Source organism: Bubalus bubalis, chromosome 12 (assembly GCF_019923935.1).
Source record: "Bubalus bubalis isolate 160015118507 breed Murrah chromosome 12, NDDB_SH_1, whole genome shotgun sequence".
Lineage (NCBI taxonomy): Eukaryota > Metazoa > Chordata > Mammalia > Artiodactyla > Bovidae > Bubalus > Bubalus bubalis.
The window spans coordinates 48,516,108-48,534,533 of record NC_059168.1 but is presented as its reverse complement, the minus strand read 5'-3'; the positions used below and the strand labels follow the sequence as shown (position 1 = coordinate 48,534,533).

The 18,426-nt window shown below is 44.3% G+C and overlaps 1 protein-coding gene and 1 non-coding gene across 6 annotated transcripts in view; both read right to left on the bottom strand.

The window, feature by feature from the left end:
- The window catches only part of ST3GAL5 (ST3 beta-galactoside alpha-2,3-sialyltransferase 5), a 56,663-nt gene that overhangs the window by 17,042 nt on the left and 21,195 nt on the right, over nucleotides 1-18,426 (bottom strand). For 4 of the 5 annotated variants that reach the window (XM_006045871.4, XM_006045867.4, XM_044926003.2 and 1 more), the window contains 2 exons: nucleotides 9,336-9,459; nucleotides 5,860-5,974 (listed from right to left, as the gene is read on the bottom strand). In XM_006045871.4, coding sequence (XP_006045933.1) covers nucleotides 5,860-5,974; nucleotides 9,336-9,459 — 239 coding nt within the window. Of the gene's footprint in view, nucleotides 1-5,859; nucleotides 5,975-9,335; nucleotides 9,460-18,426 lie in introns of those variants that run through there. The other variant, XM_025261180.3, reaches the window with a different exon arrangement.
- TRNAE-UUC lies at nucleotides 9,585-9,657 on the bottom strand. Its single transcript has one exon. It is a non-coding gene; the product is annotated as a tRNA-Glu (tRNA).

The window sequence follows — 18,426 nt, the reverse complement described above, 5'->3', positions numbered from 1 at the left end:
TAAAATAAATAAATTTAAATTAAAAAAAAAGAAGAGGTGGCAAGAATACACAGAAGAACTGTACAAAAAAGACCTTCAGTTCAGTTCAGTTGCTCAGTCATGTCTGACTCTTTGTGACTCCATGAATCGCAGCACGCCAGGCCTCCCTGTCCATCACCAACTCCTGGAGTTTACCCAAACTCATGTCCATCGAGTCGGTGATACCATCCAGCCATTTTATCCTCTGTCGTTCCCTTCTCCTCCTGCCTCCAATCCCTCCCAGCATCAGGGTCTTTTCCAATGAGTCAACTTTAATGACTCAGATAACCACGATGGTATGATCACTTACCTAGAGCCAGACATCCTGGAATGCAAAGTCAAGTGGGCCTTAGCATCACTACGAACAAAGCTAGCGGAGGTGATGGAATTCCAGTTGAGCTATTTCAAATCCTAAGAGATGATGCTGTGAAAGTGCTACACTCAATATGCCAGCAAATTGGAAAACTCAGCAGTGGCCACAGGACTGGAAAAGGTCAGTTTTCATTCCAATGTCAAAGAACATTCAAACTACCACACAAGTGTACTCATCTCACATGCTAGCAAAGTAATGCTCAAAATTCTCCAAGCTAGGCTTAAACAGTACATAAACTGTGAACTTCCAGATGTTCAAGCTGGATTTAGAAAAGGCAGAGGAACCAGAGATCAAATTGCCAACATCCACTGGATCATTGAAAAAGCACAGAATTCCATAAAAATATCTACTTCTGCTTTATTGACTATGTCAAAGCCTTTGTATGGGTCACAACAAACTGTGGAAAATTCTTCAAGAGATGGGAATACCAGACCTGCCTCCTAAGAAATCTGTACGCAGGTCAAGAAGCAATAGTTAGAACCAGACATGGAACAATGAACTGGTTCCAAATTGGGAAAGGAGTACGTGAAGGCTGTACATTGTCACCCTGCTTATTTAACTTATATGCAGAGTACATCATGAGAAATGCTGGGCTGAATGAAGCACAAGCTGGAATCAAGACTGCCAGGAGAAATATCCAATATCAATAACACTCCTCCAACTGGGTGCTTAAAAGGAGAAGGAGTAAGTCTTATGGCATGTATATTTTACCAAAAGACACTGTTAGGAAGAAAACAATCAGACAATCTGGATCTAGACCCAGTTCCAGATATCTTTATCACAGTGTTGTTGCTCAGTTGCTGAGTTGTGTTCGACCCTTTGAAGCATGCCAGGCTTCCCTGTCCTTTACCATCTCCCTGAATTTGCTCAAACTCATGTAAGTGATGCCATCCAACCATCTCATCCTCTGTGGCCCCCTTCTCTTGATCTCAATCTTCCCCAGCATCAGGGTCTTTTCCAGTGAGTTAGCTCTTCACATTAGGTGGCCAAAGAATTGGAGCTTCAGTTTCAGCATCAGTCCTTCCAATGAATATTCAGGACTGATTTCCTTTAGGATTGACTGGTTGGATCTCCCTGCTATCGCAGTGTAAACTTGGTTAAAGCATTGGCCCAAGGTCTAGGCTTCAGTTTCCTCACCTCTATGAGACTACTGAAGGATGGTCAGGGGAAAAGTAAGGACACCAGGGAGAGAAGGATCAGTTTGGAAGTGCAAATGCCTGGACTGATTAAAAACTCAGCCCAGGGTTACTCTGCTTACTTCATTTTTTATTTATTTTTTGGCTGCACTGTGTGGCATTTAAGATCTTAGTTTCCTGACAAGGGATCAAACCCAGGCCCTCTGCAGTGGAATCACGGAGTCCTAACCACTGGACCACCAGGGAATACTTTGCTTACTTTAGATATGTGAGTGTGGGTCTATGGAGTCAGAGCAAAGACATAAATTTGGCCTTGATGAACAGCCCAGAATGCAGTCCTCAGGGTGATGATGTGTGGTCTTTAGTTCCTGAGAGAAAGTCAAGCTCAAAATGGTGCTACCATGCGGCCCCAACCTAAATTGATGTGACTCTGACCTTGTCTCTCTTCAAATATCCCTTAAGTGCGACTTGGCACCTGCACCACACTCAAACTGCCGTAGCAACCCTGCAGAGACCACTGTCAGTCTTTTTGCACAAGCTGCATATTAAGGGACATCTTTAAATAGAAAATACAAAACCCACAGCAAACACTTGGCCAGATGTTTTTTACACACATCTGCTGTACTCACACTGGCAGAATATAACCGGATGTTCAGAGTCCAACAGGGCTGCTGGCCTTGCAAGCTGCTGAATGTCGTCAACAAAGCTAACAGGGCCCCACCCACATGACTCTGAGATCTTCTGCTGATATACAACCATAATCATCAGATTCTTCCAAGGGCTCTTGGTAGGATGGGTCAGTCTCCACCAAAGCCTGGACACAGAGATTTCTCTGTAGGGAGCTCATACTGAATACCACCTCCCAGCCATTCACACCACCTCCCAGCCATTCACACCAGCCAGTTTCCCATCCACTTCCTCTGTAATGGGGACTTAGAGGGTTTCTCTTCCTGCTTAGTGATGTGGGACCAGATATTAAATTTAGGAGCTGTTCAGAGTCTAGTCAAAGCTATGGTTTTTCCCATAGTCATGCATGGATGTGAGAGTTGGACCATAAAGAAGGCTGAGGGTTGAAGAATGGGTGTTTTCGAACTGTGGTGCTAGAGAAGACTCTTGAGAGTCCCTTGGACAGCAAGGAGATCAAACCAGTCAATCCTAAAGGAAATCAACCTGAATATTCATTGGAAAGACTGATGGCTGAAGCTGAACCTCTAATACTTTGGCCACCTGAGGTGAAGAGCCAGCTCACTGGAAAATACCCTGATGTTGGGAAAGACTGAAGGCAGGAGAAGAAGGGGGCAACAGAGGATGAGATAGTTGGATGGCATCATCAACGCAATGGACATGAGTTTGAGCAAACACTGGGAAATACTGACGGTCAGGGAAGCCTGGCACACTGAAGTCCATGGGGTCACAAAGAGTCAGACAGGACTGAGCGACTGAACAACAAGAGTGGAATTCAAGGTTTTTCATGCTCTGGTCCTGTCTCCTTTCAGTCTCATATTCTGCTATTCCCCACCCGACATCCTTAGCAGCATCTAAATCTTGCTATTTCTCTCCTCGGCCATGCTCACTGAGACACGTGCTTTGTGGCACAGTCGTGACCACCGTGAGAAGTAGGGCATTTTGACAAAGTCAACAGCGCTAACGTTTTTAAAAGTGTCAAGTAACAGAATAAAAGACACCCCTCATCTCTCCATGATTAGAGCAGGTTTTCACTTTCTTACTTTATTAATTTCCAAACTGAGACTTGAACAAACCCATTTGACTTACACAACCACATCCCCATTCCTTCTCCTTTCCACACAATTATGGGGCACTTTCTAATTGGAAAAGATAATGATCTTTTAGAAGTCTTTCAGAACTGGGTTGATGCAGCTGGCCCCTTGGGCTGCCTCCTGCGTCTCCATTTCCTGTCCCTTCTTCTTCGGTGTCATCATCCCTTCTCCAGCAGGCAGTGGGGCTTGGGAAGCTGACCCTGCCCATTAGGTACCCCGCCCTCTCCACCTCTGCTCAAGGACTAGTCAGGAATCCTTACTGAAGCCAACTGGGGCAGGGCATTAGCAACCATGAGAGGCTGTTACTGGTTCAACAGTGAACTTCAGTTTAAAACTGGCCCCACCAGCCTAAAGGGGGAATTCATGTTGCATGACTTAGAGGGAAGAGGAGGGAGAGCTTTTTTCCTGTCTACTGGGAATTATGAAGAGTCAAAGAGGAGGCATCTGTCTTATTCCTCAAAGGAATATTAAATATAATGTATATTACTGTAGGGGCTCCCTAGGTGGCGGTAGTGGTAAAGGACCTGCCCACCAATGCCTGAGACGTTAAAGATGCGATTTCTGGGTTGGGAAGATCCCCTGGAGGAGAACATGGCAATCCATTCCAGTATCCTTGCCTGGATAATCCCATGGACAGAGGAACCTGGCGGGCTACAGTCCATAGGGTCGTAGAGTCGGACACAACTGAAAAGACTTGGCACACACACACGCATATTACTGTTAGGTCCTCAAAGAATTGCCTGTTAAAACTTAACCATGGATTTTCTGTACAATCTGGAGTTCAAAGAGGAGACGTTGCACTGTGGTTCATGTAACCTCTCTCCTTCCTCTGGAATTTAATACAGCTCAGTAAGAAAAAGACAAATAACCCAGATAAAAATCGGGTGGGGAATTTGAATAGGCTTTTCTCCTTAGAAGATCTACAACTTAATTGTAGATTAAAGGGTTTTCTTGTGCCTGACACAGGCAGGGCTGACACAGGGGCTGAAGAGACTGGCAGGAACCAAGTCATGCTGCCGGGATGAATGGAGTCGGCAAACGTCTGAGGACAGAAACAGCAGGAAAGAAAGGTCCCGTGATCAGCAAGACTCCTGAGACACAAGGGTTCTCCACAAGCCATGTGTGCATTTATTAACCACGCTCTTTTCACGTATATGTTTATACCTGTTTGTCCCACAAAAAAACATGAGGCATTTCCAAGCATATACAGATTAGAAACACATGAGTAAAAACCAGAACTAGAAAAGGGGCTCTGTGTCTGTTATCTTACTGGACTCGGATTACTCCATTTCACAGATGATGTTATCGGTGCCCCACAGCTGAGAAAATGGGGACTCCGGGGTTCAATCTCTGGGTTGGGAAGATCCCCTGGAGGAGGGCATGACAGCCGATTCCCATATTCTTGCCTGGAGAATCCCATGGACAGAGAAGCCTGGCGGGCTGCAACGGTCCAAGGGGTCACAAAGAGTCGGACATGACTGAAGCAACTTAGCAGGCACGCACACCAAACAATTAAGTCACTTGCCCAAGGTCTACTGTAATTGAGTGGCATTTAGATTTGAAACCAGGTCAAGTTGAAGCTCTCTGCTCTCTGCATCACACTACCTATAACTTCTGGCTTCTTCTTTGTGGACACTCGACCCAGGCAAGGAGCAGAGTCATCAGGAGCCTGCACTCTGAAACCACACTGCTGGGTCCAAGCCCTGACTTGAGTACTCAGGTAACCTTAGACTTCATCTGTAAGATGCAAAGAACACTGCATGACAATTAAATATAATTTAATTTATAAAGATAATATATGTAAAGCACCCATATGTGTCAGTCATCATTAATACCATGCTACTTTACTTAAAATCATCTCATCTTTTGTCCAGGGCTGAACATTATCAGATAATTTGCAACTCAATCAGTGGAATTACCATTTAATATGACAATTGATTAAAAAAATAAATACACATTGAAGGAAAAATCCTGAAATACAATGTGAAATCATTAAAACAAAAAAATTAAACACAGAAATGACAAACAATAGGAAAAGAATTTCTTTCTGATCTGCTTTAAGAACATTTATGTTGATAGGATCACAGCATATTAACTTCACGAACCCCCAGGCCATAGGCCAATACCAGTCCATGATCTGTTAGAGCTGGGCCACACTGCCGGAGGTGAGCAGCTGGCAAGCAAACAAAGCTTCATTTCTATTTACAGACGCTTCCCACTGCTTGCCTTACTGCTTAAGCTCCACCTCTGTCAGATCAGCAGTGATATTATAAATGTAATATGCTTGAATCATCCCAAAACTATCCCCATTCCCACCCCAGGCCATGGAAAAACTGTCTTCCACAAAACCCATCCCTGGTGCTCAAAACCTCACCCCATGACTTCAGTGAATGAAGAGGGTAAGGTGGATGCTTTGAAGTACAAAGGTTAAATGATTTCCCTTCTGCTTATAACTTTCATGAACATTTACTTATAACACTTTAGAGACGATATTACTATTTCAGTATACACTTGGAAATATTCTAATTTAAACCACACTGATAGAATAGCTAACCTTTATGCGATCGGGATCCATGTAAGGCATTCTTTTCATGTCACATTCTTCAGTAGTATGATTTAGCTTGAGGATATAAAAAAGGATCCACACTCCAAATACAAGCAGTGTACACCTAGAAAAAAGATTAATGAGGCACAATGATGCTGTCATGGAATAATCAAGAGAGAACATGTGAAATAACTGAAAACCTAATCCAAATTGTTTGTCTGACACGTGGCAAGAAAGTACTGCCTTTAAGACGACCTCGTAGGGTGGCATTTCTTATTTTCCTAACAAGATAAATGAGTCACTTATGACTGTCTTTGTTATAAACAAGTAAAAAATTTTCTTCTGCAAAGGCAGCACAGTAAAATATGAATCACAATAAAGATTATTGGACTTCAAAGAAAATAATAAATTTTGAGCTACAGAATCTCAGCTTTGTTTGCTACTTTAAAATAGCCCTTCAAATTCTGTAAGATTCCACTTACATGAGATGCACCTAGTCAAAATTACAGAAACAGAACCTAAAATGTTGGTTGCCAGGGGCTAGAGGAAGCGGAGGAGGGGGTAGTGTTTAATGGGTACAAAGGATCAAGAGTTCTGGAGGTGGATAGTGTGATGTTGTGTAACTGTGAATGTATTTAATGCCGATGAAACTGTACACTTAGAAATGGTTAGGACCGTAAATCTAAGATATTTTGCCATAATAAAAAAAAACTGGGAGAAAATACTGTGAGCTCTTCCATAAAAAAAGAAAACAAAATAAATAATCTACTTATTATTCTTCTAAAAAATTATACCCAGAAATGAGACAGAATGAACTAAGGCAGTACCACCAGTCACCTTGAAGACCACCTGTGAAAACAATTTTTAAAACTCTGATAAATTTTTTTTAAAAGACTGATAAATTAAAACTATTCCACAGTTTAAAACACACACACACACACACACACACACTGGGAGAAAAGAACTGAGTTTAGTCCTGGTTCTAGAAATCTCCTTCTTTTTGGCCAGGCCATGAGGCTTATGAGATTTTAGTTCCCCAGCCAGGGACTGAACTTGGGGCCAGGCCGTGAAATGACGAGTCCTAACTGCTGGACTGCCAGGGAAGTCCTAAGAAATCTCGTTTTACTAAGCTCCCCAAGGGTTACTGACAAAGTAAAGGTTAAAAAAATTTAAATCAAGTTTAAGAAACACTCCTTTAAATAATTTGTGTTATTGAAAAAACAAAGTGAAGGAATAACCTTAAGGGGAAAATAATCTATTTTTTAAAGAAAGGGACAGTTTAAAAAATACAGCATCTAGCATAGTATACTGTACACAATAGTGCGAAATATTTCCTAGTATCTGAGGATTATGATGCAAGAAAGTATCACTAGGAAGTGGGAGGTGACATACGTATAATTATGGCTGATTTACACTATTGTATGGCAGAAACCAACACGACATTGTAAAGCAATTTTCCTCCAATTTAAAAACAAATTTTAAAAAAGACTTCTTGATTCTCATTTCAACAGAACCCACCATGAAACCTGAACAAGTATCTTAATTCTTCTGTGGGATCAAATACAGAAGTGAGTGGGATGCAACCATTTGTGTAAAAAACTGAAGGTGTGGGGAGGGAAATACACACAGAGTATCTGTTACATACACAAGACTGGTAATACTAGTCATCTTTAAGTGGAAAGAGGAAGTGTGGGCAGCAGAGACTCAAATCTGTTTTGAATCTTGTGAAGGCAGTTATTACCTATTCCTTTCTTCAGCCCTCAGTAAAGATATTATATTGAGTGCATTAATAATTCCCTTATTTTGATTAGAAAAGACAAAAAGGGGGGAATTTCCTGGCAGTCCAGTGGTTAGGACTTGAAGCTTCCAATGCAGGGGATCAGGGGAACTAAGATCCCATAAGTCATGCAGCATGGACAAAAAAAAAAAAAAAAAAGGAAGGAAGAAAAGGTTAATAGCAGGTTCAGTGTCTACAGCACTGATTTTGCTGCACTGTAATTCCTGGCTGTGAGTCTGTCCCATCCACATTGTATGGAGTTCTGGTCCTAGGTCTATCTCCCACTTGGCCAGTACCCAGCACAGGGCCAGGCATGTGGAAGCCTTGATAATTATGGTGACTGCAGCCATGAAATTAAAAGACGCTTACTCCTTGGAAGGAAAGTTATGACCAACCTAGACAGCGTATTCAAAAGCAGAGACATTACTTTGCCAACAAAGGTCCATCTAGTCAAGGCTATGGTTTTTCCTGTGGTCATGTATGGATGTGAGAGTTGGACTGTGAAGAAAGCTGAGCGCCAAAGAATTGATGCTTTTGAACTGTGGTGTTGGAGAAGACTTTTGAGAGTCCCTTGGACTGCAAGGAGATCCAACCAGTCCATTCTGAAGGAGATTAGCCCTGGGATTTCTTTGAAAGGAATGATGCTGGAGCTGAAACTCCAGTACTTTGGCCACCTCATGCGAAGAGTTGACTCACTGGAAAAGACTCTGATGCTGGGAGGGATTGGGGGCAGGAGGAGAAGGGGACGACAGAGGATGAGATGGCTGGATGGCATCACTGACTCAATGGATGTGAATCTGAGTGAACTCCGGGAGTTGGTGATGGACAGGGAGGCCTGGCGTGCTGCGATTCATGGGGTCACAAAGAGTTGGACACGACTGAGCGACTGAACTGAACTGATGATAAAAGGAGATGTTTATTAATATACACTTTCTTTTCTACCCATCTCCTTCCCAAATTAGTAAAATGAGGTGAGAGACTAGATTCAGGGTTGGATTTCTACCCAGAGACATGAAAAAAAAGGGTAATTTACCACCTGGTTTCGCTGGTACCAAATAAAACCAACAAGATCCCCCCTTTAACAATTCTTTCTCTTATTAATGACTTCCCAGGTGCCTCAATGGTAAAGAATCTTCCTGCAGGCAGGAGCCCTGGGTTCAATTCCTGGGTTGGGAAGATCCCCTGGAAAAGGGAATGGCAACCCACTCCAGTACTCTTGCCAGGAAAATCCCAAGGACAGAGGAGCCTGAAGGGCTACAGTCCATGGGTTTGCAAAGAGTCAGACACACGACTCAACGCGCATGCTCACGCTCACATCTCTTATTAGGATGGAAGGGTAACCTGGCTGGAATACTTCTCATGCTTTTTAGTGTTTAATGTTAAATGTTATTCAAATGTCTGTAGGGAATTTTAATTAACCGCATTTTTAGACTCACTGGAAATGGTGAAGGGGAAGCCCTCTTTTGTTGGACAGCAGTGGGAAGGGCTGTGACCTGGAAGTTGCAGGGCCTGGCGACCCCCTAGGCCAGCACTGCACTGCCACCAAGGATGACCTGATGCAGGCACCTGGGGCACATGTGCTCTGAACCCTGACTGAGACATGCCTTTAAACGACTGTGACCAAGTGTGGCCAAGGGGCTCTCACTGAATTTTTCTCCCAGTTCTGCCCAAATCAGAGGCATCTTGTAGCCCGAGGCCCCAGTCTTACTTGAGGATGTCTTTTAGCAACAAGCTGGGTCTTCGCATCTTGTTCTGAGCTCTGGTGTACCATTGCAGGGAGGGCCGTGAGCAATCCCTTCTCAGCTTCACACGGCTGTGGTCACTTGGCATTGCTGTGAAGAGAGGAGAGGGAGGAGGAGGGGAAGAGGCAAGTAAGTTTGGTAGATGATGCTTTTAAAGAAACTTGTTTCGCAGGGGTGGGGTTGGGAGGCACAATGTGTGGCTTGCAGAATTTTAGTTCCCTGACCAGGGATTGAACCTGGGGCCTCAGCAGTGAAAGCACAGAGTCCTAACCACCGGACCACCAGGAATTCCCTAAGGAGCCTTGATGTTGTACAGCTGTACCATGTAATACTATTCAGCCAGAAAGAGGAGTGACGGATTGATAGACACAGTAAATGGACGAATCTCGAGCTGAGCCAACACTAAAAGGTTACGCACTATAGGATTCGATTTACATAATGTTCTTGAAATGACAAAATTACAGAAATGTAAACGGATTAGCAGTGGTCAGGAGTAAGGGAAGGAAAGATGGAAGTGGCTGTGGGAAGGCAACATGAGGGGTCCATGTGGGGATGGAAATATTCTGTTTCCTGACTATATGCCTGCCAATATCCCAGCTTCGATAGTCTACAGTTTTGCTGCCGTTAGGGGGAAGGGCTTCCCAGGTGGCTCTCTGGTAAAGAATACACCTGCCAATGCAGGGGATGCAGGAGACTTGGGTCTGATTCCTGGATTGGGAAGATCTCCAGGAGTAGCAAGTGGCAACACACTCCAATCCATTCTTGCTTGGGAAATCCCATGGACAGAGGAGCCTGGAGGGCTACTGTCCATAGGGTCAAAAAGAGCTGGACACGACTGAGCACACACAGACACACACCATTGGGGAAGAAAGGAGTAATCTGAGTTATATCTTACAACTGCATGTGACTCTACAACTATCCCAAAATTAGGTCTAATTTTTTTTTTTTTTTTGAGCCTTTACCTTTTAGAGATACATATGAAACTATTTACAGACAAAACAGGAGACATGAAAACCGCTTCAAAAAACAGGAAGGGGATAAGTGTGTGTGGGAATAGCTGAAACAAGATGAACCTTAAATTGCTATTGAATCTAGGCAATGGGTACACAGGGCTCACTATACAATTCTCAATGATATTTGAAATTTTCTACCATAAAAATTTAAAAAGAAAGTGTACATAAAAAAGAAAAGGAATGTACACAGAGGAAGAGGGTTACACTAAGGGAAAAAGAAAACATGCTAATTTTAAAAGAAGTTTTTCTTTAAAAAATATGTATGTTCTCAGGCACACTGCCTACTTAATCTTTTGAATTAACTGTATTCTCAGATTCTCAATTTTTAAGTAATACTCTAATGGGTATTGTAGTAGACATCAAAACATCTCCCCCCATATTAGTTACCCCCTTCCTCTCAGTTGAACAGAACTCTGGATTTTTAGCTGGGCACATGGCCTCCCAGAATAAAGACTACATTTCCCAGCCTCCCTAGGGGCTAAGTACAGTCTCATGGCTAAGTTCTAGTCAGTGGGAAACAAGCAGAAGTGACTTGTACAACTTGAGGGTGCATCTCTTGGCATACTCCCCTCTCTCCTTTATCCCTCTTCCTGATGGCTGAAATACTGACACCTGATGAGCCACTCTGGCCCACACAGCCCATCACCCAAGAGATGGAGGAGCAACGAGAGAGAAGAGACCTGGGTCTTTGGGCCACCCCTATGGACAGAGCCACCAATCCACCTTGGACCACCTGTCTCTGGACTCTTGCATGACAGAAATAAACTTCTGTCTTATTTAAGCAACTGTTGCTTAAATCTCAGCTAGTACAGGCACCTATAGCATAATGGTACGTTTATATATTAATTTAGGAAATCATATCTTTACTACACTTAGTCTTGTAGCAGGAAGAAGTAACATCTCATTATTCATTTCCCCCATTAGTGGTGTGACATTTTCTTTGAAAAAAACTTTTCTCAAACTGACATTCAAGTATTTGATGTTTTGCTACCATTAACACTCTCCCCAATTCTAACCATGCAGCACTAGAATGTAAGAATTTTCATAGACCTGCTTCACTCCATTTGAATATTAAAAAAAAAAAAAGAGCCAAGGGCTTCATGAGCAAACTTCTGCTGAAGAATCTATTGAATTCCTTTTAAAGGAGAAATGAGATCAACTGAGACCCTGAAAGGTTTTCAACCACCGTAACTCTGTGGTTACTTGGACACACAGTCAGCCAAGCAGAGGGTCCCAAGGGGCTGCTTATGATCAAGACATTTATAAAGTGGAAGTTTCTATGATGCCTGTGTTTTTATAACCAGAATGACACTTCACCCCTGAGTGGACCTCCCGAGAACAAAGCAGACTAAGCAGGTGCTGTTAGAATCTGGATTCTGCCCTTGCCTATGGCTGGCACCCTGGATAGGGCTGTGGGCTCTGGCCTCTACTCTCCCCCTCCTCTTTCTCATCCTCTCTGCCACTGAGACTGAAACCTGCAAACTGCATTCCCAGACTCTCCACTGTGCCACCCGGCTTCCTGCTGAGTTGTGACTGTGGACCATCTAGGTGGAAGCCTGGAAGGCAAGGACAGGGGCGGCAGCCTTTCTTTTCCCTGACTCCATGACATAGGAGCAGAGGAGATGGAGTTGCCCACAGGTAACTCCAGCAGCAGCTGGGGCCGCCAGCATCCTAGGTTTCTACCCAACAGAGGGGATGGCACCTCTAGTTCTGTGACAAGTACAAGCTTCAGCACAGGGTGACAGTGGCCCCCTGGTCGCTGGCCCCTGCCCTTGCCTTCCAGGCTTCCACCCCAATGGTTGAGGGTTTAGGTAACCTGCATCCTTTAGGCACGCTGGTTTCTGGCCACAGCTTTCCAATCCAGCCCCATCAGAGGCCTTTCTTAAATCCTGTCCATGTTCCTTCCTGGGGTCTCTGGACAGGCAGCATCTTCTGGAAGCCCCTTCTGTGCTTGCCCTGTCAGTTTCTGGTCAGGCTCTCTCTCCCGAAAGTGAAAGTGAAGTCGCTCAGTCGTGTCCGACTCTTTGCGACCCCGTGGACTGTAGGCTCCTCTGTCCATGGGATTCTCCAGGCAAGAATACTGGAGTGGGTTGCCATTTCCTTCTCCAGGGGATCTTCCCAACCCAGGGTTCGAATCCAGGTCTCCTGCATTGCAGGCAGACACTTTATCCTCTGAGCCAAATGCCCAGCCTCCTTCATGGGTCTCCCTCCCCACCGTGACAGCCCAGCTGTTCCTTCACTCAGTCTGCAGACCACATTGGGTGCCTTGGAATCACACCTCCATTCCCACCTCTGCAATCATCAACTCCCCCATGCAAGGCACAGGACTCCAGGGTCCCGGTCCCCATTCTCTGCACCATTTTCTCCTTGCAAAAGTGGAAGTGCTACTCACTCAGTCATGTCCGACTCTGCAACCCCGTGGACTGCTGCCCACCAGGCACTTCTGTCATGGGATTCTCCAGGCAAGAATACTGGAGTGGGTTGCCATTCCCTTCTCCAGCGGATCTTCCCGAATCAGGGATCGAACCTGGATCTTCCACATTGCAGGCAGATTCTTTATTGTCTGAGCCACCAGGGAAGCTCCTTCATCCTTAAACCCTCTCCTTCTCTGTGAAGCTCATTTTAAACACCATAATCACCCCTGGGCACTCCCCTATCTCTGTTTACCATTATGAACTGAAATTTCCTGTGTACATTTTAGGTCTCCTGTACCCTTTTGCCTGGATGACTGAGCTGCAGGGGTTGGGCAGGGGTAGGACCTGGCACAGAACAGGACCTTAAGAAACATCCCAGGGATATCCCTGGAGGTCCAGTGGTCAAGAATCTGGCTTCCATCACAGGGGATGCGGGTTTGATCCTTGGTTTGGGAAGTGATATCCCACATGACGTGGAGCAACTAGGCCCATGTGCCACAACTAGAAAACCTGCATGATGAAATTTGAAAAACCTGCATGCCACAACAAAGATCCAGCACAGCCAAGAAAGAAAGAAAGAAACATCCCACATGGAATGAATGTGTGTTATATGCCTATAGTCTGTCATCAAACATGATAAATTCCCCACCACCAAAATGTACTTTCCCAATGATATTTAAGATTCAAACTAAAACTGAATGTGAACAGGAATTATAAGAGCAAAGAGTAAAATGTAAATTCTACTGAACTATCTAACATGCCTGCATGCATGCATCCAAGTCACTTCAGTAGTGTCCAACTCTTTGTGACCCCATGGACTGTAGCCCACCAGTCTCCTCTGTCCATGGGATTCTTCAGGCAAGAATACTGAAGTGGGTTGCCATTTCCTTCTCCAGGGGATCTTCCCAACCCAGGGATCAAACCTGTGTCTTTTAGGTCTCCTGCAATGGCAAACAGGTTCTTTACCACTAGCACCACCTGGGAAGCCCTTCTAACATGCCTCAGTTCAGTTCAGTTCAGTCGCTCAGTCGTGTCCGACTCTTTGCGACCCCATGAATCGCAGCACACCAGACCTCCCTGTCCATCACCAACTCCCGGAGTTCACTAAGACTCACGCCCATCGAGTCAGTGATGCCATCCAGCCATCTCATCCTCTGTCGTCCCCTTCTCCTCCTGCCCCCAATCCCTCCCAGCATCAGGGTCTTTTCCAATGAGTCATTCTTCGCATGAGGTGGCCAAAGTACTGGAGTTTCAGCTTTAGCATCATTCCTTCCAAAGAAATCCCAGGGCTGATCTCTTTCAGAATGGACTGGTTGGATCTCCTTGCAGTCCAAGGGACTCTCAGGAGTCTTCTCCAACACCACAGTTCAAAAGCATCAATTCTTCGGTGCTCAGCTTTCTTCACAGTCCAGCTCTCGCATCCATACATGAGCACTGGAAAAACCACAGCCTTGACTAGACGGACCTTTGTTGGCAAAGTAATGTCTCTACTTTTGAATATGCTATCTAGGTTGGTCATAACTTTCCTTCCAAGGAGTAAGCGTCTTATAATTTCATGGCCTAGCAACAGGTAATTTGTTGGTAACTTGTGGTATAAATCATATGGAACATTCCCCGTGGCTGTTAAAGCCTTGATATATGAAGCAGAATCTGTGACCACAGCCTCTGCTGAGAAGAGGTTAGACACATGAAATCTCGGAACTGCTCACCACCCCACACTCCTGCTGAATCAAGGGATTCATATAAACATTTAGTTTGAGAAGCTCTCGCTTAAAGTATTCAGTGCCTACATTTATTGACACAGAAAGATACTGTAAGAAAAAAAGCTGGTTTGTAAAATCATATGTATATATACGTGTAATCACGTTCTGGGGTATATGCATTCAAACCAGGAGAATTTGATTTCCCATATGAAGTTTCACTTGGGCTGGAATATCTTCTTTCAACTTAGAAGGGACCATTTGGATTCCATGTCCCTCCACACAACAAAAGGAGGGCCAACCTACCTGAGTTGTCTTCACAGACTTACAGCTGACATACAGCTAAGTGGGGCTAAGGTGCTCCTTTGGAGAACCCAGGGGTTTATAGTCATGCTCATCTCTATACCATCTGCACTGTGTCCACTCAATTCCTTTGTCTTTAATGTTCTGTTTGGGACTTCCCCATGATCCAGTGGGTTAATAATTCCACATGTTGTGAGACAACTAAGTTGTGTGCACCACAACTACTGAGCCCACGTGCCACAACTACTGAAGCCTGTGCACCCTAGAGTGTGTGCAACCAGAAAAGCCACTGCAATGAGAAGCTCATGAACTGCAAGTAGAGAGGAGCCTCTGCTCTCTGCAACTCCAGAAAAGCCTACGCGTGGCAACAAAGACACATAAATGAATTTCTAAAAATGTTCTCTTTGGTGGAGGATGGCATGCAATTGAAGGTTCCATTAGAACACTTATCATGAGACAAGTTACTCATAATTTTTTCTTTTGAATAGACATTTCTCTCTTGTCTTCCCCACTAGAATATAGATTCCAAGAGAGTAGGTGTCTTTGCTCACCACTGAGTTCACAGTGCCTAGGATGGTAAGAGGCACATAATAGGCAACTAATACCTATTTACTGAATAAATATTCCATTTCTTATGAGGTTTCAGAGGTGATGGTAGTTTCAGGCATTCCTCCAAGGACGTGTGTTGGCAGGTCATCACCATCTGCCCCGTGGCACTTTCCTGGTTCCCAACTTGTCCATCTCCTTCACGGGCAGCTCCTCCCACTCCTTCCAAGTGCTAAGATCCCAGGGCTGATGAATATCTCCCTCCTTTCATTCAGACTGCCAGGGTAAGAGCTTCCACTAATCCCTTCTATGCAGAAAAGACCTGGCTTTCAAAATTACCTATTTCCACTCACATATAAAAATATAATAGCTGCTTCTCAAATGTTTATATATCTGATGAGCAAATCACTCTTATTAAGGCCCTGATGAAGCAACATTAGGGCAAGCTCCAGGCTTTCAGTCCACTTGTAGATCTGGCACTAATGGTTTCAAATTAAGAATTAACCAACCAAGATAAGAGTACAACATATGCTGCAAAGCAGTATGTGAAAAACTGTTAGATAAACTATACAGGCAATTGCTGTATAGGGCAATTTAGTGCCCTAAAAGAATAGGGCACTAATTTTATTGGGGGGAATAATCCTACACAAGATAACACTAAATCCTAAATCACTAAAACACCTACTTCATTGAACTGCTATCTGCATTTAACCTGATAAATTTAATCTGCTGAAAGTCACACATGGAGAAGTAGGGGGCTGAGAATTCCAACTGTCTTTATTCATGCCCTTCCACGTGGGGGTTGCTTAGGGAGGGTAGGTATCAGAATAGGTGGGTAGACCTGTATGTGAAGGGTTTTTTTGGGTTTTGTTTATTTTTTAACAATAAAGGCAGGCTTTCCGGGTGGCTCAGTGGTAAAGAATCTGCCTGCAAGTAGGACATCCAGGAGACACCAGTTTGACCCATGAGTTGGGAAGATCTCCTGGAGAAGGGCATGGCAACCCACTTCAGTATTCTGGCCTGGAGAATCCCACAGACAGAGGAGCCTGGCTAGCTACAGCCCATGGGGTCGCAAGGGGTAGGACATGACTGGAGTGACTGAACACGCATACACACACAAGATTATTAAAAACAAAAACTCGAAGCTGACGAAGCAGTAAATAAAAAGGACATGGTTGGTTTGGGAAGATGAGCAGGTACAGCTTAGCTATTAACATGGCAGCCAAAAGAGCATGCCCTTCTAGGTGGGAGGTGTCTGAGAAGGACTGTACAGCAGGACAGAAGGAAGCCTCACCAGGCTGCCAGTGGACAGCGGGGCAGGATGCTGGGTGCTTGAGGGGAAGGGTAGCCTGAGGCACATCCAGGTGAGAAAGAAGACATGACGAGGACAGACACGGATCGAGAAGTCATGAAGACCCGCACAGAAAAGATGCAGGCCAAGACCAATTTGGGTCCTGGTTACGGAAAGAAACAGGAATGGAAGTCAACTTTAGTAGTTTAGTGATGATGGCCACAGGACTGGAAAAGGTCAGTTTTCATTTCAATCCCAAAGAAAGTCAATGCCAAAGAATACTCAAACTGTTGCACAAGCGCACTCATCTCACACGCTAGTAAAGTAATGCTCAAAATTCTTCAAGCCAGGCTTCAACAGTATGTGAATTGTGAACTTTCAGATGTTCAAGCTGGATTTAGAAAAGGCAGAGGAACCAGAGATCAAATTGCCAACATCCTTTGGATCACTGATAAAGCAAGAGAGTTCCAGAAAAACATCTGTTTCTGCTTTATTGACTATGTCAAAGCCTTTGAATGTGTGGATCACAATAAACTGGAAAATTCTTAAAGACATGGGAATACCAGACCACCTGACCTGACTCCTGAGAAATCGGTATGCAGGTCAAGAAGCAACAGTTAGAACTGGACATAGAACAACAGACTGGTTCCAAATCGGGAAAGGAGTACGTCAAGGCTGTATATTGTCAGCCTGCTTATTTAACTTATATCCAGAATACATCATGAGAAACGCTGGACTGGATGAAGCACAAGCGGGAATCAAGATTGCCAGGAGAAGTATCAATAATCTCAGATATGCAGATGACACCACCCTTATGGCAGAAAGTGAAGAGGAACTCAAAAACCTCTTGATGAAAGTGAAAGAGGAGAGTCAAAAAATTGGCTTAAAGCTCAGCATTCAGAAAACTAAGATCATGGCATCTGGTCCCATCACTTCATGGCAAATAGATGGGGAAACAGTGGAAATAGTGACAGATTTTATTTTGGGGGGCTCCAAAATCACTGCAGATGGTGACTGCAGCCATGAAATTAAAAAACACTTGCTCCTTGGAAGAAAAGTTATGACCAACCTGGACAGCATATAAAAAGCAGAGACATTACTTTGCTAAAAAGGTCCGTCTAGTTAAAGCTATGGCTTTTCCAGTAGTCATGCATGGATGTGAGAGTTAGACTAAAAAGAAAGCTGAGTGCCATAGAATTGATGTTTTTGAACTGTGGTGTTGAAGAAGACTCTTGAGAGTCCCTTGGACTGCAAGGAGATCCAACCAGTCCATTCTAAAGGAAATCAGTCCTGAATATTCATTGGAAGGACTGATGCTGAAGCTGAAACTCCAATACTTTGGCCACCTGATTTGAAGAACTGACTCATTTCAAAAGACGCTGATGCTGGGAAAGATTGAAGGTGGGAAGAAGAGACAACAGAGGATAAGATGGTTGGATAGCATCACTGACTCAATGGTCATGAGTTTGAGTAAACTCCGGGAGTTTGTGATGGACAGGGAGGCCTGGCGTGCTGCAGTCCATGGGGTTGCAAAGAGTTGGACACAACCGAGCGACTGAACTGAACTGACCTCATGATGATATGAGGAACTTGAGATGATAAATAACTAGACCAAGACATCCCAGAGGCAGCTGGAAATGCCCACACACCCCCCCCCCACCCGGTGCCCCCAGGCTCCACAGAATACCCACCCTTCCAGCCAGCCTTTCTCAGCAGGTCTGAGAGTGACACCCTGAGCCAGTCAACAAGATGAAGTCAATTTACGTCTCTCCTGTGAACCTCAACTGGTA